General features: G+C 38.0%; 1 protein-coding gene across 2 annotated transcripts in view; it reads left to right on the forward strand.

Annotated features, from left to right (window-relative positions):
• GABRA3 (gamma-aminobutyric acid type A receptor subunit alpha3) overlaps positions 1 to 22,837 on the forward strand; it is a 242,931-nt gene that overhangs the window by 112,792 nt on the left and 107,302 nt on the right. For both annotated transcript variants that reach the window (XM_086388135.1, XM_086388136.1), the window contains one exon: positions 2,062 to 2,183. In XM_086388135.1, coding sequence (XP_086244261.1) covers positions 2,062 to 2,183 — 122 coding nt within the window. The remainder of the gene's footprint in view (positions 1 to 2,061; positions 2,184 to 22,837) is intronic.

Consider the following 22,837-nt stretch of genomic DNA (forward strand, 5'->3'; position numbering starts at 1 on the left):
TGTGACCCCATGGACTGTAGCACTCCAGGTTTCCCTGTCCTTTACCATCTCCCAGAGCTTGCTGAAACTCATATCCATTGAGTTGATGATGCCATCAGCCTGATCAGTTGTACAGTGGTAAAGAGTCCGCCTGCCAGTGCAGGAAACATGGGTTCCATCCCTTGGTCGGGAAGATCCTCTGGAGAAGGGAATGGCAACCCACTCCAGTATTCTTGCCTGGAGAATTCCATGGACAGAGGAGCCTGGCGGGCTATAGGCCACAGGGTCACAAAGAGTCAGACATGACTGAACATAGCACACCAGCACAAAGAACCTACTGCTTGGAAAGGCTTGCAAAAGGCATCCACACTGGATAAGCAGGAGATAGCTGCGGGTCTCCAGAAAATCAGCAATTTTTGATTATAGTTCTGTATGACCCTCAGTAGCAATATGACTGTGGGAAAATTTGGTATCTTCTCTGAGCTTATTTCCCCATGTATAAAATGAGAGAGTTTAGGGAATCTCTTAAGAGTTCTGGTGGCTTTAACATTTAATGGAATGCTTTTGCTTTGTTGCTCTATCTCCACCGGGTGAGATATAGGTAGATTATATGCAATTCAAGGGTTTTTCTGGCTTTGTTGTTCTGTGAACATATTCTAGATTAGAAAGAGGGGTAATTTAAAATTTTCCTTTTTTGTTTTGGGGCCCTCTTGTTCCTGAAACAAAATTTGATAAATCAACTTTATGCCAGGTATTATTCCCACAGACATCTGTCTAAGATTTCTACTGGTTTTTCTCTACTGCTGGGTTCAGTTCAGTCGCTCAGTCATGTCCAGCTCTTTGCAACCCCATGAACCGCAGCACTCCAGGCCTCCCTGTCCATCACCAACTCCCAAAGTTTACTCAGACTCATGTTTATCGAGTTGGTGATGCCATCCAGCCATCTCATCCTCTGTTGTCCCCTTCTCCTCCTGCCCCCAATCCCTCCCAGCATCAGAGTCTTTTCTGATGAGTCAACTCTTCGTATGAGGTGGCCAAAGTATTGGAGTTTCAGCTTTAGCATCAGTCCTTCCAATGAACACCCAGGACTGATCTCCTTTAGAATGGACTGGTTGGATCTCCTTGCAGTCCAAGGGACTCTCAAGAGTCTTCTCTAAGACCACAGTTCAAAAACATCAATTCTTCGGCGCTCAGCTTTCTTCACAGTCCAACTCTCACATCCATACATGACCACTGGAAAAACCATAGCCTTGACTAGATGGACCTTTGTTGGCAAAGTAATGTCTTTGCTTTTTCATATGCTATCTAGGTTGGTCAAAACTTTCCTTCCAAGGAATAAGCATCTTTTAATTTCATGGCTGCAATCACCATCTGTGGTGATTTTGGAGCCCCCCAAAATAACGTCTCTCACTGTTTCTACTTTTTCCCCATCTATTTCCCATGAAGTGATGGGACCAGATGCCATGATGTTAGTTTTCTGAATGTTGAGCTATAAGCCAACTTTTTCACTCTCCTCTTTCACTTTCATCAAGAGGCTTTTTAGTTCCTCTTCACTTTCTGCCATAAGGGTGGTGTCATCTGTATATCTGAGGTTATTGATATTTCTCCCTGCAGTCTTGATCCCAGCTTGTGCTTCTTCCAGCCCAGTGTTTCTCATGATGTGCTCTGCATATAAGTTAAATAAGCAGGGTGACAATATACAGCCTTGACGTACTCCTTTTCCTATTTGGAACCAGTCTGTTGTTCCATGTCCATTTCTAACTGTTGCTTCCTGACCTGCATATAGGTTTCTCAAGAGGCAGGTCGGGTGGTCTGGGATTCCCATCTCTCTCAGAATTTTCCACAGTTTATTGTGATCCACACAGTCAAAGGCTTTGGCATAGTCAATAAAGCAGAAATAGATAGGGATGGACCATATTTTGCTAAAGCTCATGCCAAAGTACTTACTGATTTGGGAGGTACAAAGCCATTTAACTGGCCCAATCAACTGATTGACATTTTCTTGAATTAAAGTGTTTAGACATGTAAATATTTGCTATTAAGAACTATTATTTTGTGTCTTGTTTTCTTTCACTCCCTCAGACTCTCTCCAAAGCATGCTCCAGATATTCCTGATGACAGCACCGACAACATCACTATCTTCACCAGAATCTTGGATCGTCTTCTGGATGGCTATGACAATCGGCTGCGACCTGGGCTTGGAGGTCAGTTATTGTTTTAAGATCTTCTTGGGTATTTAAGAAGAGTCTAAAGGTACCTTTAATAGTGTTTTGATTAATGAGGTTAGTATCAAGTTGAGTTTCTTCCCTCTGAGTACTGGAAATGTGTCCTAATCCTTCATTTCAATGGTTAGTCTCTCTGGTGTGGTTTTGGAAGGTTCTGAATTTCACTTAGGTAAATGCATATAGGGTGTTAAACCACATTTGGCCACACCCATTTCTGGTAATAAAATAGCAATCCCTGCCTGGATGGCAGATGTATCTCAGGAACAGCTGGGAAACATGTCTTTGTTCTAAAAACCCTGATCACACATCAGCCTGATATTCTGAAGAAGAGAAATCTGATGGCTAGATGGGATCTCATAAGGAAGTAAACATATTACAATACTTCATGGGCCATATTGAAAGGGCAAGTATTCAGATGTATATATATTTAAATTTTTCCTGAATCATTTGAAAATCAGATGCACATATTATAACCCTTTATCCATAAATACTCTAGTGTGTACTTTCTTAGAACATAGAAGTTATTTTATAAAATTATAATGAAATTATAAATTCAAAAAATATAACCTGACATAATACTATTTTCTGATCTGTAGTCCATATTCTTTTGCCAAATCATCTACATTTATTATATGACAGTATTATAAGAAATCTCTTTCCTTCTCTTTAGTTAATTAGGCAACTATCAGCATGAACAGATGGATTCTTTTTTTATTCAATGAATTGTAATCCATTAATATTATTATTTGTTATTATCTATTTTGATTAGAATTATTGCTCCTAATTTCCCATATTTGCTTAGTGAGAGCCTCTTCAAGCTGACTTTTGATGTATATTCATTTTTGAGCACTTTTTGGGTCTATCAGATCAGATCAGATCAGTTGCTCAGTCGTGTCTGACTCTTTGCGACCCTATGAATCACAGCATGCCAGGCCTCGCTGTCCATCACCAACTCCGAGTTCACTGAGACTCATGTCCATCGAGTCAGTGATGCCATCCAGCCATCTCATCCTCTGTCGTCCCCTTCTCCTGCCCCCAATCCCTCCCAGCATCAGAGTCTTTTCCAATGTGTCAACTCTTCACATGAGGTGGCCAAAGTACTGGAGTTTCAGCTTTAGCATCATTCCTTCCAAAGAAATCCCAGGGCTGATCTCCTTCGGAATGGACTGGTTGGATCTCCTTGCAGTCCAAGGGACTCTCAAGAGTCTTCTCCAACACCACAGTTCAAAAGCATCAATTCTTCGGCGCTCAGCCTTCTTCACAGTCCAACTCTCACATCCATACATGACCACAGGAAAAACCACGGTCTTGACTAGACGAACCTTTGTTGGCAAAGTAATGTCTCTGCTTTTGAATATGCTATCTAGGTTGGTCATAACTTTCCTTCCAAGGAGTAAGCATCTTTTAATTTCATGGCTGCAGTCACCCTCTGTAGTGATTTTGGAGCCCAGAAAAATAAAGTCTGACACTGTTTCCACTGTTTCCCCATCTATTTCCCCATGAAGTGATGGGACCGGATGCCGTGATCTTCGTTTTCTGAATGTTGAGCTTTAAGCCAACTTTTTCACTCTCCACTTTCACTTTCATCAAGAGGCTTTTTAGTTCCTCTTCACTTTCTGCCATAAGGGTGGTGTCATCTGTATATCTGAGGTTATTGATATTTCTCCCGGCAATCTTGATTCCAGCTTGTGTTTCTTCCAGTCCAGCTTTCTCATGATGTACTCTGCATATAAGTTAAATAAGCAGGGTGACAATATACAGCCTTGACGTACTCCTTTTCCTATTTGGAACCAGTCTGTTGTTCCATGTCCATTTCTAACTGTTGCTTCCTGACCTGCATATAGGTTTCTCAAGAGGCAGGTCAGGTGGTCTGGTATTCCCATCTCTTTCAGAATTTTCCACAGTTTATTGTGATCCACACGGTCAAAGGTTCTATAGCATAACCATATTCCATACTTAACTTGTACTCTCCCTTTTCAGCCTTACAGTCAATCATTTTTTCCAAGAAGAAATGGGATCTTTCTGTGTGGGAAATTATATTTAAAATCTAACTTCTATGTGCCACATATTTTCATTGCTATTGTGTTTCTTTGTTTCTAAGATCTTTCAGCGGACAGAATTGAGAAAATAGAAAATAATATATATATATATATATACATACACACACATATATATACACACACCCATATATATGCATATTTATACATATAAAGGTAGGAGCTTCCCTTTTAGCTCAGTCAGTAAAGAATCTGCCTGCAATGCAGGAGACCCATGTTCGATTCCTGGGTTGGGAAGATCCCCTGAAGGGCGAAATGGCAACCCATTCCAATATTGTTACCTGGAGAATCCCATGGACAGAGGAGCCTGGCAGTCTACAGTCTATGGTGTCATGAGTCAGACACGACTTAGTGACTAAACCACCACATATAGACACAATGTAGACATATATATGTATGTGCACGTGTAATGGGTTTATACTGATACCACTAATTCCAGTCTAAGTAGTACTCATTGACTTACTAATTTGCTTAATTATACAATATACATAAAATAGTGTTGAAATCACTATACCTATACCACTGTAATAAATACACTTATTAAGTAAAATTAAAGATAAATTTTCATGGTCTTTTTTTGGGTGTTGTTTGTTTTAGATGAAGGCTATATGGCTCTTGCTTTGGTATAAATAATAGATCGGGAGCAGGGCAGTATTGGAGGAAGAAAAGGCTAGTCACAAATTGATTTGTTATCCAGGAGGAAGGTTGTGATTGTGGGGATGTAAGAATTTGGTGACTGATTAAATTATGGGATTAGGGAAAAAAGGAGGAGAAAATGATAGCAGACAAAATTCCCCTGTGAAGCTGTCAGGTTTTAGAATTTTTTCTGGACATTTTTGATTACTAATCCAACTTCAGTACTAGTGATCAGTCTATTCAGATTGTCAATTTCTTCCTGATTCAGTCTTGTAAGATTGTATGTTCCTAGAAATTTATGCTTTTCCTATGAGATGTCTAATTACTTGATATATGACTGTTTCATAGTATTCTGTTATAATTTTTGTGTCTTTGAGATGTAATGTGCAATTTCTACCCTTTCATTTCTAGCTTTGTTCAATTGAGTCCTTTCTCTATTTTTCTTAATGAGCCTAATTAAAGGTATATCAATTTTATCTTTTTAAAATAACAGCTCTTGGTTTCATTGATCTTTTCTTTTTGGTCTCTCTTTAGTTTATTTCCATTCTGATCTTTATTATTTCTTTCCTTTTGCTGACTTTGGGCTTTATTCTTCCTTTTATAAGTACTTTCTAAGGTAGGTTGCATTGTTTATTTGATTTTTTTCTTCTTTCTTGAGGTAGGCCTGTATTGCCGTAAGTTTCCCTCTTAGAACTGCTTTTGGTATGTTCCATGGATTTTGAAGTGATTTGTTTTTATTTTTACTTTTATCAAAGTATTTTTTCATTTCCTCTTTGATTTCTCTATTGACTGATCAGTTTTTTAGTAGCATGTTGTTTAGTGTCTACATGTTTGTGTTTTCCACAGTTTTTTTTTTTTTTTTTTTTTTTTTCTGTACTTGATTTCTAGTTTCATACCATTGTGGCCAGAAAAAAATACTTGATATAGTTTCTATCCTCTTACATTTGTTGAGACTTATTTTGTGGAACATTATCTATCCTGGTAATGTTCCCATTAATTGAAATAATATTCTGCTATTCTTAGATGGAAAAGTCCTATATATATCTAAGTCCAGCTGGATTAATATGTCATTTAAGGCAACTGTTTCCTTATTGATTTTCTGTCTGTATGATCAGTCCATTGATGTAAATGGGGTGTTACTGTTATTGTATTATTGTCAATTTCTCCCTTTATATCTCTTAATATTTGGTTTATATATTTCAGTTCAGTTCAATTCAGTTCAGTCGCTCAGTTGTGTCTGACTCTTTGTGACCCCATGAATTGCAGCACACCAGGCCTCCCTGTCCATCACCAACTCTGCTCCTATATTAGGTGAATATATGTTAGCAAATATTACATTCTCTTTTTTAGTGACATCTTTATCATTATATTTTGCCCTTATTTGTGTTTTGTTATATACATTATTTTAAATCTACTTTGTCTAATATTTGTATTATTACCCTAGATTTCTTTTTGTCTCCATTTGTATGCAATATAATTTTGTGTCCCCTTACTTTAAGTCTCTATTTGTCTTTACCACTACAGTGTGTCTCTTATAGGGCAGCAAATAGATAGGTCTTGCCTTTATGTCCAGTTGGCCACTCTGTGTCTTTGACTGGAGCGTTTAGTCCATTGACATTTAAAGTGTATATGTGTATATATATATGTACTTATTGCTATTTTGTTACTTATGTTCTGGTTGTTTCTGTAGTCCTTCTCTGTTCTTCTTATTTTAGTCTATTTTCTTACGGTTTGCTGATTTTCTTTAGTGGTTTGTTTATGTTCCTTTCTTTCTAGTTTTTGAGAATCTATAGGTTTTTCATTTGTGGTTACGGTGGAGTTTATATATGTTGACTTATATCTACATATTTTAAACTGATAATCATTAAAGTTCAAACACATTCTGAAAATCTATATTTTTTACTTCCTCCCATATTATATGCTTTTGATGTTATATTTTACATCTTCATATTTTTCACTTAACTGTTTTTTTTGTAATTATACTCAATTTTACAACTTTTGGCTTTTAATCTTCATACTAGCTTATTTAAATGGTTGATCAATAACCTTTACTATGTATTTGCCTTTAGTGTTGTGATTTTCTGTCCTGTAAATTCTTACTTCTTGTAGCTTTACCTTTCCCACTTAAAAAATACCTTTTAACATTTCTTTTAATGTCAGTTTTTCTTTTAGAAGTTTAAATATATCATACCACTGCCTTCTGGTCTATAAAATTTTGGCAGAAAAATCAGCTGATAGCCTTATGGAGATCCAGTTGTATGTGACTCTTTGTTTTCCTCTTGCTGCCTTTAAAATTCTCTTTTTATATTCAACTTTTGCCATTTTGATTATGATATGTCTTTTGTGTGTGTTGGGTCCTTCTTGTTTGGGACTCTGTGCATCCTTTACCTGGATATTTGTTTCCTCTTCTGGTTAAAGAAATTTTCAGTCATAATTTCACTAAATACATTTTCTACCCCTATATATCTCTCTCTCCTTCTTCTGAAAACCCTATAATGTACATGTTAGTATGCTTGATGTTGTCCCAGAGATGCCTTAAGCAATCCTCATTATTTTTTTTTTTTCTTTTTGCTGTTCTGGTTAGGTGATTTCCAATATTCTAACTTCAAGATCAATTACGCTTTCTTCTGCATCAGCTAATCTGCTGTTAATTCCTTCTAGTGTGTTTTTTCCTTTCAGTTATTGTATTATTCAGCTCTGATTGGTTCTTTTTTATATTTTCTGGTCTTTGTTGAAATTCTCACTCAAGTTCAGTTAGCATTTTTATTACTATTGGTTTGAATTGGATCAGATAAATTATTTAGCTCTGTTTCATTAGGGTTTTTTCAGGGGTTTTATTTTATTCTTTCATTTGAAACATACTCCACTATCTTATTTTGTTTAACTTTCTCTGTTTGTCTCTATGAAATTAGGTAAAATAGTTACCAATCCTGGTCTTGAGTATGTATCCTTGTGTGGGAACATCCTTTGTAGTCTGTGTATGATCAGTGGCTTTGGTGTGAAAGGTGGGCATGTGGTGGCCACAGGTTGCATCTTCTCTTGGTGTGCTCTATCAGCTACAGTCTCTGTGGAAGGTAAGGCTTGGAGTGCCTGGAACCAGAGCTGGATTTGAACTGGGGATTGTCCTAGGCTCAATGGTGGGAGTGGGGCTGGGGCTCAAGAGGCTGGAACATGAACTCTGAGAGAGTTGGGCTTCTCCCAAATGTGATAGTCTCTGTCTTTATTGAGGGTATGGCCAGGATATGAGGACTTAAGCCTGCACTTCTGAATTCATTCCACTTGTTCCACAGTGTGTGCACCTTGGTTAGAGGCCGGGTTGAGCTAGGAAGTGTTGTAGCTCCACTACTGAGCTGCCTCCACTTCTTTCCCAGTGTGTTCATACATGTGTGTGTAGGGAGTGGTCGTCTCTGCCAAGGCCAGAGGCAGAGTCAAGAACTGAACTGTCTCTGTTTCCTCACTGGTGCCCACATGTGTACACACACATGCACATACACACACACACACACACACACACACACACACTGGCAGTGGATGTCTACCTTACCCAGAGGCAGGACTGAGGCCTCAGTTGGCTCTGTTCCCTCTAGGCACGCATGTTCATAGGCAATGACCATCTCTGCCTTAGCGAGGAGCAGTGCTGAAACAGGATGGGTTGGAGCAGGAGCCTGGTTCAGTTTGGGGTGTCTGCTGGGGCAGTCCTGGCTGGTCAACCAGAGAACAATTCAGTTTTCAGCTGATATGTCTGTGCTAGAACTGGGAGCAAGCAAGTTGGTTGCATGTGCTCCTCACAAGTAGAGTCTTAGGTTTCCTACAGTCCTCTAATAAGCCAAGTTGTTTACCAAACCAGCTAAGTGGGCTCTTTTTCCGTCTTAGTCCTCAGGGTTGAGATGCCTAATATGTGGCTTGAACCACTTGCTCTCCAGGGAGAATCCTCAAGCCTGTGATTCCCCCCTGCTCTTTGGGGTCACCCATTCAGGGTGCAGGACCCAACCAACTTGCTTCTTTTCCCTACATACCAGACTTGAGTGTAGTTCTTTCTTTACAGCCTTGCTTGTAGAAGAGCCATTCTTCTAGTCTTGAACTCATTCTATGTGAGAGTTGCTCTATATGTAGTTATAGTTTTGATACATATCTGAGGGGAGCTGAGTTCAGGGTCTTCCTACTCCACCATCTTGATCCCCTAGAAAATCCATTTTTAAACTCAACTTTACAATAATAGCTCTTGTAATAGCTTGTGTTTCTATAAATAAGTATCTTTTATAGTCTTTCAATGGATCTGAGACCTACCTGTTACCACAGATTAGCTACTAGTATAGCACCTTCCTGCTCTACCTCTTCTCTCGACCATTTTTTTCCTGGGATCCTATTAGTATGGAGAAGTAGATAGCTACCAACCAGTGTAAAGAAGGCATGGGGCTCGATAGTTGGAATATATTCAAGGTCAGGACTGCAGAGATTTAATTCATTGCCTGACTTTTGCACCAGTTTATTACATAACATCCAAAAAGTGCCTTGTCTTATAGCACAGCATTTTTCAAACTTACCACTTGAAAAAAAAAACTAATTAAAAAATACATAAATCATTTAAAGTTCACTTTTAAATAACCAGAACAATGTTTCCATTGTCATGGTGGTTATTTAGTACCTCCGGATAGTCACCACTGTCTCTGAAAACATGACAGGATGGAATAACTACAGGAGGTATTTAGGGTAGACCATGGGAAGAACTTGGAGTATCAAGATATTCTTCTTTATGCCCCTCTAATGAGGGTATATAGACTTAGTTAGCATTAATTAAATAGTCAAGCCCTGGAGAGATTTCTCAATGGGATTTTTTGTCAGACCTTTCTTGCTTTTCTCTCACTGGAATCCTTTGGCTTTAGCTACAAATAGTCAGCAATGTGGAAGCCTTCACACGGAAATAGTGCTAGCTACAGACTGGGCGATAACGTGGTCCTATGCTTTGTCTCCTTTGTTCTTCCTCTTCCCTAGCAAGTTACTTGAAGGCAGAAACCATGTCCTATTAATTGCTCTCTTCCCCTGGAGTGCTCAGCACAGAGCTTTGCCCATAGAAGAGGTATAGGAAAACCATGAATGGGATATAATTGACAGGTTCTCCTTGTGATCCCTTACGCCTTGATTTTTGTCTCTGCTTTCTTTTCTGCTGATTCATATCTTTTGGTTTGGCACAAAGTTATTATACAAATAATTATTTTCTTCTGTGGCATCAACTTCTTATTCTGCCTCATTTACCAAGAGTTGTAAACCAGCTTCTAGTACCTGACCCCTTGTTGCTTTCTGTCTTGAACACTTCATCATTTCACTGTGTGAACTGTGGAGGAATACCTGATTTTCACTAGTTCCTATTCACTGTGCTCAACTTTCTTCAAGAGCTCTGTATACAATTGTGATCTCTCACTGCTTTTGTCTGATCTCGTTTGTCCTAGTGTCTTTCATTTGAATATCACCTTTTGATTTCATAACTCTTTTGCCTTCTTTCTCTTCTTTTAGTCATTAATTTCTTTGTTCCCTGCCTTGAGTGCTTAGCACTCATAATAGAGGCCTATGTCTTAGTCTAGCAGAAATACCGTCAGCAGTTTAGGAGCCCAGCAATGGCTTTATTCATATTATGTCCTTAGTCTAGCATGCACTCATAACTCTACCATTTAGGGTCTTGTTCTTTCTTCACAATCTAAATACCCTTTCCAGCATGCAGTCTTCAGGCCTAGGCTAGGAGACCTAAATTTACAATTTTATTTTGGCTCATTCTAGATGAGTGACATTAGAAAAGTCACTTGACCTCTCTAAACCATCACGTCAGACCTTTGGCTACAAAATAAAGGTAACCAGCACACATTATAGGAAACTTGACTCCTTCTAAATCCAATCCAGTAACAAATTCTGCCATCAAAACACCCCAAAATTTAACCAGTTCCCATCAACTCTATAGCTACCAGCTTGGTGTGAATCACCCTTATCTCTCACCTGAATTATTATATTGGCTTCCTCTTGCTTGTATGGCACCTGCTCAATGAGGCCTTTTTGGCAATTGTATTTAAAATTTTACATCCAGATTGCAGCTTTTATTTTCCCTATAACATCTATTGCATTACCATAGTTTACAAGTATTTTATCTGCTTCCCCCACCCTCGAGTATAAGTTTTAGGAGTGTGGGGATTTTTTGACCCTGATTTGTTGCTAAATTGCCAGTTACTGCTTAGTCCATAGTAAGTCCTCAGTATTTGCTTAATGAATGAATATTTGCCTTCCAGGTTTATTGTGAGAATCAAGTGAAATAAGATATACAAAAGTATTTTTTATAAAATCTAACACCATAAATATATTATCACTTTTATTGTTCCCGTCAGTTGGAATTGACCACTGCTTATCTAAACCTCATGTCTTTAGTAGGATCTCTGTAGCATTTACTTCTTTGCCTTTGGCAAGGGGTTAGTTATTTAGGTGCTTGTATCATGATTTTTGTCTGTCTGGAAAAAGCAAGGGCCCAGTGTCTCAAACTCAGGCTGGAATTCTTGGTGTTAAAGCTAGGTGGTGAATGATTAATTTGCAGGCTGAAGAATGTGCAGATGAGAAATATCTGAAAGAAAATACTCAGGAGTGAAATTGGAAGTGAGAGTCCAAGTAGACAATCCAACTGGTGTAGAGACTATGCCAAGAGTAATAAACCACTTACCAGGCAACAGTGTGGAAATCATAAGAGGAGTGCAAGAAAAGTTGATTTGCTGGGTGAGAAAAGAAAGAAAAGTAGAATATACAACTTGGAGAGTTTTCTGAGGCATTGTTGCAAAACTACATAGATACATTACCTTTGGCCTTGCCTGTGAGAGCTAGTCACAGTTTTGAGCTGGTTCAGACACCACCTTTCTGTAACCCTTGCCATAGGTGGAATAAGACCACTGTTTCACCAGGGACACTAAGTGGAAGGCTTGAAAAGCCTTTGAAACATCCTGAAGGTAGGAGACATACCACTGTGATGGCTTTTTTGGATCTAATCTCCTGAACCAGGAATCAGAGCGGGCCAAGGTATTGTGTGTTTAACAACTCTTTTAAAAAAAACTCCACTTTTTGGGATTATCCCAACTGATTCCCAAGAAAGAGATAGAATCTAGCAGAAAATAATGAAGTGTGGAAATGTCTATAAGCCAGCTGTAGAGTCAGAAGGCAACTAGATGGATGATTACTAGAATCTTGAAAGACACAGGAGGAGTTAATGGTCATCTGGCTTTGAATACTGAGCTGAAATTTAGGCTGGTAATTCATATCTGTTGAAAGGAGGATCAAGTGTCATCTTGTTTCCTCTCAAGGTCCAGTATTGGTCAATACACTTTGGTCAATATACTCTTTATCCTAATCCCTAGTCCAGGAGACGTAATGAAGTTTCTTTTGGGAAACCTTGTTTGTTCAGAGAATGATCACCTACCAGAATGCTCCACTCATGGTAGTCGTTGAGAGGAAAGTTACTGTTTTTATGGAAAGGGGTATTTTGCCTGGAAGAGTGCAGCAATGTAAATTGATCTGTGGCAATATCACTGGGACGTATAAAAAGTGTTGAAGTTTTCAAAGACCCAGCTAACATAGTCAAAACTCAGAGGGGAGTGTGGACAGAAATCAGGTAATTTGGTTGTCCATGGAGGTAGAAGAGAACTTTGGCAAACAGGCTAAGAATAAGCAGCAATGGGTGATGTCTTAACCCATTGGAATAAAAGATTAAATCCAATAATTCTCAGGGGATATTGAGGGTTAGAGAAGGTTGCAATAATCTCTCAGGCCACATCGGTGCCATCGATAGTGATATAACATAAGGTGATTTTTCTGATTTGGGGACACCAAAAGTCCCTCCCTGAGAGCCCTACTAGTTGTTATAAATGAGATTTGACTTGATAGAATGACATTGTGAGTGAAATGCCTAGATATAGTCTTCTTCTTTTAGAATTTACATTGTTTAGCAGTTTTGCATACTGTGTTTCCAGGTACCATCTCTTATATAAACCTGAATATTCAGGTGATTCCACTGTGCATTGCTATGCATCGTCTGCACGCTAGACTACTTTAAATAGACATGAAGGGTTAAAACCAAATTTTCTATGACTACATAACAATCTGTCACATCAACATTCCAGGAGAGGCTGTCATGGAGATTGTTAGTGGAGAAAACTGAAAATTAAACCATCCATCAACAGTATTGATCAAACCCAAGAATTGCTGAGTGTATTTAATTGAATGTGGATGGAAAGCTCTCAGTTCAGAATCACTGACACCTTGTTCAACATCATGCAGAAACTGTGAAAGATAAAATGTGACTCAGAAATTCCATCTCAGCACTAACAGATATGTATTCTGGTTGGCCCAGAGAAAATGCTGACATGAGTAGTTAATATAATTTAAATCAGGTATCCAAGGGATTTTGAGTTTGGAATGACAGACAGGAAGCTGTTCAAATATATTGTTGTATCTAGAAGCACTTAATATGGCATTTATCAAGACTAGAAAACAGCTGGGGTGTTACACAGATTGTTATTAGCATACTCCTCTTGGTGAAGATCTACTGGGAAGACTGTCTTCCAATATCACTTTTCCTCATGCATAAGATGGCAAGTGCATTGAGGTCCAATTTGGTTAAGGACAGTTAGTTTACTGTGAGGTTTCTATAGGAAATGAGATTCCTGCAGTGTTGGCAGAAGTGGAGTTACCTGTGTATTAAGCATGGAGCCACCTACCAGGGAGGTACAAGGATATTGAACCCTGAGTCATAGATTGGGATATAGATCATTGGGGAGACTCTTGGTTTTGAGAGTGAAGAAGTATATTTGCTTGGCAGAAAGTTAAACTTAGGATGCCAGAATTACTGCTAAGTCTTATTTATGATGAGAATGGCAAAGTGAAAGGTAAGAAAAGTCAGGAAGCAGGTTTTCTGCCTTCAAATATTTTAACACCTCTTTTTAATGTTATATTGGTCTAGAATCCTTTGCAGTAGGATAATAGGCAAATCTGGCCTAGCATGGGAACTGTAGCAGCAGAAGCTCAAAGTGAAGTAGAGCCAAATATGTCTTCCAGTCCTGCATCCAGAAAAGGCCAGGACCAATAATAAATGTAGACATTGAATGACAAATAATAGCAATCTCCCAGCATTATTATTGTTTTATTTTGTCATTTCCTCATCCTCTAATGGGGATGGCTATCAGCAGTGTCTACTAGGAGGTAGCCTTAGATCAGCTGGGGATCAGGGACAAGGTTTAGTCAAGGAAGTTGGTGTCCCTGAGTCTCCCATTGATTTTGTTGCTGTGTTCAATCACTAAGTTGTGTCCGACTCTGAAACCCCATAGACTGCAGCATGCCAGGCTTCCCTGTCCTTCACTATCTCCAGGAATTTACTCATATTCATGTACTTTGAGTCAGTGGCCTCCTTGTCCTCCTTTGAGTCAGTGGCCCACTTCTCCTGCCCTCAATCTTTCCCAGCCTCAAGGTCTTTTCCAGTGAGTCAGCTCTTTGCATCAGGTGGCCAAAGCATTAGAGCTTCAGGTTCAGCATCAGTCCTTCCAATGAATATTCAGGAATGATTTCCTTTAGGATGGACTGGTTTGATCTCCTTGCAGTCCAAGGGACTCTCAAGAGTCTTCTCCAACACCACAATTCAAAAGCATCAATTATTCGGTGCTCAGCTTTCTTTATAATCCAACTCTCATATCTGTACATGACTACTGGAAAAACCATAGCTTTGACTATATGGATCTTTGTCAGCAAAGTGATGTCTCTTTTTTTTATATGCTGTCTAGGTTTGCCATAGCTTTTCTTCCAAGGAGCCAGCGTCTTTTAATTTTATGGCTGCAGCACCGTCTGCAGTAATTTTAGAGCCCAAGAAAATAAAATAAATAAAATCTGTCACTGTTTCCATTGTTTCCCCATCTATTTGCCATGAAGTGATGGGACCAGATGCCATGATCTTAGTTTTTTGAATGTTGAGTTTTAAGTCAGCTATTTCACTCTCCTCTTTCACCTTCATCAAGAGGCTCTTTAGTTCTTTGCTTTCTGCCATAAGGGTGTTGTCATCTGCATATCTGAGGTTATTGATATTTCTCTTGGCAATCATGATTCCAGCTTGTGCTTCATCCAGCCTGGCATTTTGCATGATGTACTCTGCATATAAGTTAAATAAGCAGGATGACAATATACAGCCTTGCCTGTTGATTTTACCTAACTCAAAACTCCGTACTCAAGATCCTTTACTATGGGTGCCCTTTTACAACTTCCAAGTATTTTTTCACATCTAGCATCTGTTACTTAATTCTCACAATGGAATTGTGAAGGCAGATACAGATACTGATATCCCCATTTCACAGTGTAGAAACTAAGACTAGAACGATTAAGGTAACTTAGTCAACAAACAGTAGAGCTGGGGCCCAGTCTCAACGGTACTGGTTCTAAGTACAGGGCTGTTTGTTTCTCATCACTGCTGTGTTTGAGAGAAAGAGTGTAACAGGGTAAAAATGAACAGCAAACCCTCACAGACCCAGTCTGAATCTGTGAATGTCAGGGTTTGGTGGGAGATAGTATGTTTAGTAGAATAGAAACTTACATTACCATATGTAAAATTGATAGCCAATGGGAATTTGTTGTGTGTCTCAGGGAACTCAAACAGGGGCTCTGTATCAACCTAGAAGGGTGAGATGGGGAGGGAGATGGGATGGAGATTCAGGAGGGAGGGGGCATATGTATACCTATGGCTGATTCATGTTGAAGTTTGACAGAAAACAACAAAATTCTGTAAAGCAATTATTCTTCAATTAAAAAATAAATTAATGAAAAAAAGAGTACTGCAAAAAGCTATAACAACTTCAAAGCTGAATATCAACATAGAGGATGGTTCCTCATAAGAAAAATTAAAAAGAACAGATGATGGCTAATACTGATGGAAAAGGAAATATATGGAAGATTTCTGGTTTAACACCAAGATTAAGGAAGGTCAGCTTGGCAGACAGTGTGTTTGGAAGATAAAATTCTTAGTGGGGTCAAAAGGATAGGAAAACTGTAACAAAGACATGGGAGGAAAAACTGCTTACTTTGAGTTGCAAAGTGAAGGTATCTGACTTCAGGCAGAAAGCCTGGGTTCTGCTCAGCTTGGCCAGGACCATCACATTAATTTATTCCACAACAAAGGAAATATGACCACATCTCACTTGGAAAGTGTTAATCTACAGTGATTGCAAAGGAGTCCCTATAGGAGATTTCTGAGGGAAATAAATAATTTTATTTGCTGAAAGATGCCTATTACAATGCCATTAAGTGTACATAGGATCACATTTCAAACCCCAAGTGGACATACTTGTACATGTCTCTTTGTGCACATGGGTAGGAATTTCTTTTGAATCTGTCAGTGGAATAACTGGATTATAAGATATGCACCTCTCAGTGCCAGCAAATATTGCCAAATAGCTCTCCTAAATGGTTGTACCAATTTTTACTACCCCCACCCCCGCCACAACACTGTATGAAACTTTTTTTTGTTTCAGTTCTTAACCTATACTCGGTACTCTCATGCTTTAAAATTTTTGCTGATAGCTGTAAAGTGGTATCTCTCTTTAATTTGCATTTCCCTCATTATCTGGTGATGTTGGATATCTTACATTCATTGGTTTTTCAGTTTCCTTCTTTCATGAATTATGTTTCCTATTTAAGTTAGTACACTTGTAATTGATGCTTATATGTGGTATGAGGTAGAGATGTACTTTTTGTGTATGGATAACTTGTAGTTTGGTACATTTTTCATTAGTAAATGTTTTTCTCACTGATATATAATGTCTGTCCTCCCATACATCAACTTTTCATGTATTCATAGGACAGTTTCCAGACATACTGTTCTGTTTCATTAGTTTTGATGTGTAGACTCGTTTTAAATGGGGGTCTTTATGCTTTTTTCACTTTTGTTTAATTTTAATCAAATTTTATATTTTTAAAACTTAATATGCAGCTTATATTCAGTATAATTCACTCTTTGTGATATACTATCATGTAACTAATATCATGTAGCTCAGATACAAAATAGTTCTATCAACTGGGAAAATCCCCTTATAGCTCTTCTGACAGGTTACTAATGGTATCATATTGTGGTTGTAAATTGCATTTCCTGATTGCATATTTTCATGTGCTGAATTGCCACCAGTATATTTTCTTGGTTGAAATATCTGTTTAGATGCTTTGCAAAAATTTTTGGCTTGTTTTATCCCTTATTACTGAATTTTGAAAGTTTTTTTATATATTCTGTGTACAAATCCTTTGTTAGAAATGTGAAATGAAAATTTTTCTTCAGTTTTTGACTTGCCCTTTTATTCTTTAAATAGCATCTTTGAAAAAGAGAAGTTTTAAATTTTGATGAGTCTAACGCAATAATTTGTTCTTTTATAGTTTTTGACTTTTACTGCTACTGCTAAGTCACTTCAGTCATGTCCGACTCTGTGCGACCCCAGAGACGGCAACCCACCTGGCTCTGCCATCCCTGAGACTCTCCAGGCAAGAACACTGGAGTGGGTTGCCATTTCCTTCTCCAATGCATGAAAGCGAAAAGTGAAAATGAAGTCGCTCAGTCGTGTCCGAATCCTAGCGACCCCATGGACCACAGCCCACCAGGCTCCTCTGTCCATGGGATTTTCCAGGCAAGAGTACTGGAGTGGGGTGCCATTGCCTTCTCCATTTTGACTTTTATGTCCTATCTAAAAAAAGATTTTGCATGACCCAAGTTCCTGGACATTTTCTATGTTTTTTTCCTAGAAATTTTATAGTCTTAGGTTTTACAAATAGGTCTAAGATCTATTTTGAGTTAAACTTTGTATAAGGTGTGATGTAAGGATTTGAGTTCATGTTCAATGCAAAGAAATAGAGGAAAACAACAGAATGGGAAAGACTAGAGATCTCTTCAAGAAAATTAGAGATACCAAGGGAACATTTCATGCAAAGATGGGCTTGATAAAGGACAGAAATGCTATGGACCTAACAGAAGCAGAACATATTAAGAAGAGGTGGCAAGCATACACAGAAGAACTGTACAAAAAAGATCTTCATGACCCAAATAATCACGATGGTGTGATCACTGACCTAGACCCAGACATCCTGGAATATGAAGTCAAGTGGGCCTTAAGGAAGCATCACTATGAACAAAGCTAGTGGAGGTGATGGAATTCCAGTTGCACTATTTCAAATCCTGAAAGATGATGCTGTGAAAGTGCTACACTCAATATGCCAGCAAATTTGGAAAACTCAGCAGTGGCCACAGGACTGGAAAAAGTCAGTTTTCATTCCAATCCCAAAGAAAGGCAATGCCAAAGAATGCTCAAACTACCGCACAATTGCACTCATCTTACACACTAGTAAAGTAATGCTCAAAATTCTCCAAGCCAGGCTTCAGCAATATGTGAACCATGAACTTCCAGATTTTCAAGCTGGTTTTTGAAAAGGCAGAGTAACCAGAGTTCAAATTGCCAGCATCCGCTGGATCATCAAAAAAGCAAGAGAGTTCCAGAAAAACATCTATTTCTGCTTTATTGACTGTGTTTGACTGTTTGGATCACAATAAACTGTGGAAAATTCTGAATGAGATGGGAATACCAGACCACCTTCCCTGCCTCTTGAGAAACCTATATGCAGGTCAGGAAGCAACAGTTAGAACTGGACATGGAACAACAGACTGGTTCCAATTAGGCGAAGGAGTACGTCAAGGCTGTATATTGTCACCCTGCTTATTTAACTTCTATGCAGAGTCCATCATGAGAAACGCTGGGCTGGAAGAACCACAAGCTGGAATCAAGATTGCCGGGAGAAATATCAATAACCTCAGATATACAGATGACACCACCCTTATGGCAGAAAGTGAAGAGGATCTAAAAAGCCTCTTGATGAAGGTGAAAGAGGAGAGTGAAAAAGTTGGCTTAAAGCTCAACATTCAGAAAACGAAGATCATGGCATCTGGTCCCATCACTTCATGGGAAATAGACGGGGAAACAGTGGAAACAGTGTCAGACTTTATTTTTTGGGCTCCAAAATCACTGCAGATGGTGACTGCAGCCATGAAATTAAAAGACACTCCTTGGAAGGAAAGTTATTACTAACCTAGATAGCATATTCAAAAGCAGAGACATTACTTTGCCAACAAAGGTCTGTCTAGTCAAGGCTATGGTTTTTCCAGTGGTCATGTATGGATGTGAGAGTTGGACTGTGAAGAAAGCTAAGTGCCAAAGAATTGATGCTTTTGAAATGTGGTGTTGGAGAAGACTCTTGAGAGTCCCTAGGACTGCAAGGAGATCAAACCAGTCCATCCTAAAGGAAATCAGTCCTAGGTGTTCATTGGAAGGACTGATGCTGAAGCTGAAACTCCAATACTTTGGACACCTCATACGAAGAGTTGACTCATTAGAAAAGACCCTGAGGCTGGGAGGGATTGGGGGCAGAAAGAGAAGGGGACGGCAGAGGATGAGATGGCTGGATGGCATCACTGACTTGATGGACATGAGTTTGGATGAACTCTGGGAGTTGGTGATCGACAGGGAGGCCTGGAAGGCTGTGGTTCATGGGGTCGCAAAGAGTTGGACAGGACTCAGTGACTGAACTGAACTGAACGGATTTGAGCCGATTTTTCTCGCACAACTTATTGAAAAGGCTGTATTTTCTACACTGCATTATAAACACTGTTGAGATTCAATTGACCGTATATGTCTGGCCATATTTTTTAACATAGTACTCTGTTCCATTGATTGATGTATACTCTTTGACTCTTTTGATCAATGTATGTTTATAGTAACTCTTGAGACACTCAAATCCTATAATGGAGTCCTCCAAATTAAGAACACATTTAAAAAATTAGTTTTGGCAATTTTATTTAGCTCTATTGCCTTTCCATATAAATTTTAGAATCAACTCATGAATTTCTTAAAAAATACCCTTAGATTTTATTTAGGACTGTATTTAATTTATAGATTTGTTTAGGGAGAATTGACTCTGCCTTATCGTCCACTTCTCATTTCTAGTGAGGTCTGAAATTTAGCCAAATGTGAAAGTTTAGGTTCTTCTCAAGCCTGAGTGTGTGTTAAGCCCTGGGCCTATGCGGGAACTTATCAATCCCTTGGTATATGCTGGAACTTTATAAAAATTTTTATTCACCCAAGTATCTCCTTTTCTAAACTTTTTCTTCTCAGACTTTTCAGTCTGTTGTTTGTCTCAACTGTTTACTCCTAGCTTCAGGCTGCTGCTGTCAATATTTGTGTCTTCAAATGCTTTTGGCTATGCCTCTCAGGAAGCCTCCACAGCTCTGGGAATGCTCCCAGTTGGGTGAAACAAAGGTAGGCCATTGCATCCCTCTTTGAGGGAGCTGCCATTCAGGTCAAAACCCTTAACCACAATTTTTTGAGAATAAGATTTGTATTACTCCTTCAGGCAATGGGAACCTGTAACAGGCGTGTGGGCTGACATCTTTATGGCTGCAGTAGCAGTTTTCTTCATCACATATTCCCTTGGTGGTTATAAGTTTTTTACTAGATTGTAGGGTTCTGTAAAAGTTGATTCTTACAGTTTTCCCAAGCTTATTAATTGTCTTTATGGAGAGACAAAACCCTGAAGTTCCTAACTCTGCCCGTCTTGGTGATATACTCTTATATTTTTCCTGATACTCATAGATTTTTTTGTCTTTTCTTTTTGGTTTTTGTAAAGTCTGGCTAGAGTTTTGTATATTTTTCCATTTTTTTCAAGGAGCAAGTTTTTAATTTCACTGATTTTCTCAATCGTTTTTCTATTTTTGATTCCACTTGTTTCATTTTTAGTGTTTCTGTTTTTTATATATTTCTAGTTCTTGAGATGGAATCTTAGGTTTTGGATTTTTAGAGTCTTCTTTTTCCTGGAGATTCAGTGCTGTCAATTTCCATCTTATGTATTTCTCTGTGAGCATCCCACAGGTTTGATGTGTTGTATTTTTATTTTTATTGAGTTCACTATATTTTGAAACATCACTTGTGACTTCTGTCTTGATCCATGGGTTATTTAGAAGATTGTTCTTTAATTTCCAAATGTTACCAGATATTTCTCTGTATTAATTACTATTTTTATTCTTTGATGGTCACTGATCATAGTCTATATGACTTCAATTCTTCTAAATTTGTTAAAGCTTGTTTTATGGGATATCTTGGTGAATGTTCCAATGTCCTTGAAAAAGATTGGGTATTCTTCTTTTGCAGGTAGAGTGTTCCGTAAGTATCACTTAGGTGACATTAGTCGAAAATATTGTTTAGGTCTTCCATGTATTCACTGGTTTTGTCTGTACACATTCTATCAGTTGCTGAAAGAGAGATGTTACAGTGTCCAACAATAATATAGGATTTGTATATTTCCTATTTGAATTCCATCAGTTTTTGTGCTTAGATTCATCATTTTATTATTTATTTGTCCCCTCTGTTTTTCTGCTAATATATTTTCCTTTTTCTGATTTTTTGACATATTTGACTATCTTTATTTTATTGATTGCCTTTTTAGAAATATTTCTTTGTGAGATTCATTGGTTGCTATAGGGATTGCCATCTTCACAGCTGAGATTTGACACTCTTCTTAGAATTAATATTGTTCCACTTATAGTAAATTATGTAGCCTTGTAACAGTATACATCCATTTCCCATCTAAATGACCTTTATGTTATGGATGTCTTAACTATTATATCAACAGCCCATTAAAAGCCACATGAGACAATGTTTTAATTTTTTTCCTTCAGCAGTAATAACTATTTTAAAGAGCTTAAAAATGAAAAATGTTTTTATATATATCCAGAACTTCCATTTATGTTGTTCTTACTTTATTCCTGATGATCTAATTTCCGCCTGGCATTATTTCCCTTAAATCTGAAGAATTTATGTAGAATTCCTATAGAACAAGTCTGCTGGTAGCAAATTCCCTTGTCTTTTTAAATCTGAGAATGTCTCCTGAAGCTTATTTTTTACTGCATATAGAATTCTGAGGTTAACAGCTGTTTTCCATAAGCATATTAAAGATTTTGTTTCACTACTGTCTGTGAATTGATGATATATCGTCAGTCTTTCAAGTAATTATTCCCCTTCACAGACTGTGTTCTTTTCTAATAGCTTCCTTCAAGATTTTTCTTCATCTTTGGTATTTAGCAGTTTGATTATGATATGTCTAAGCAAGCTTTCCTTATTTTTCATTCTTTTCTGTTTGGAGTCTGTATAATAGTTTGTTTCTGTAAACTTGTGTGTTCTACCAAACTCGAAAAGTTTCTGAGCTCTATTTCTTCAAGTATATTTTTTCTTTACTAGTTTGTTTCCCCACTCCCTCTTGAATTCAAGTGCTCTATGTGTTGGAGAGTATCACATTGTTCAGAGTCCCCCTGAGGTTCTTTCCATATTTTTTTCAGACATTTTTGTTGCTGTTCTTCACATTGGATAATTTCTATCACTCAAATTCACTAACTTTTTCCTTTGTCATCTCTGTTCTGCTATTGAGACCATACAGTGAATGTTTTTATTTTGGTGACTGCATTTTTTCACTTCTCAATTTTCAAATTGGTTATTTTTGTATTTCCTAATTTTTCTGTGAGAACTTCATCTTTCTGTTTATTTAAAATGTATTTTCATTAACCTCATGTAACTTAGTTATAATTGGAGTTAAAAATCTTTGAAATTTTCAACATCTGTATTGTGTTATATTTCACCTTTGTTGTCTTTTCCCTTCAGAATTGGCAATATTTTTCTAGTTCTTTCTAAGTAAAATAATGCTGAATTCTATTCTAGACATTTTGACTCATATTATGTGGAGCCTCAGCCTTGTCATAATGCTTTGGAGAATGTTGATTTTTTGTTTGTTTGTTTTAGCAGAGAATCAGCTTGGTTAAGCAGCAAGGTCTGCCTTGCTTTCTCTGGATGGTGATACCCAGATCTT

Source organism: Bos grunniens, chromosome X (genome assembly GCF_055505025.1).
Source record: "Bos grunniens cultivar Pamir isolate PY7600 chromosome X, Bosgru_T2T1.0, whole genome shotgun sequence".
Taxonomy (NCBI): Eukaryota; Metazoa; Chordata; class Mammalia; order Artiodactyla; family Bovidae; genus Bos; species Bos grunniens.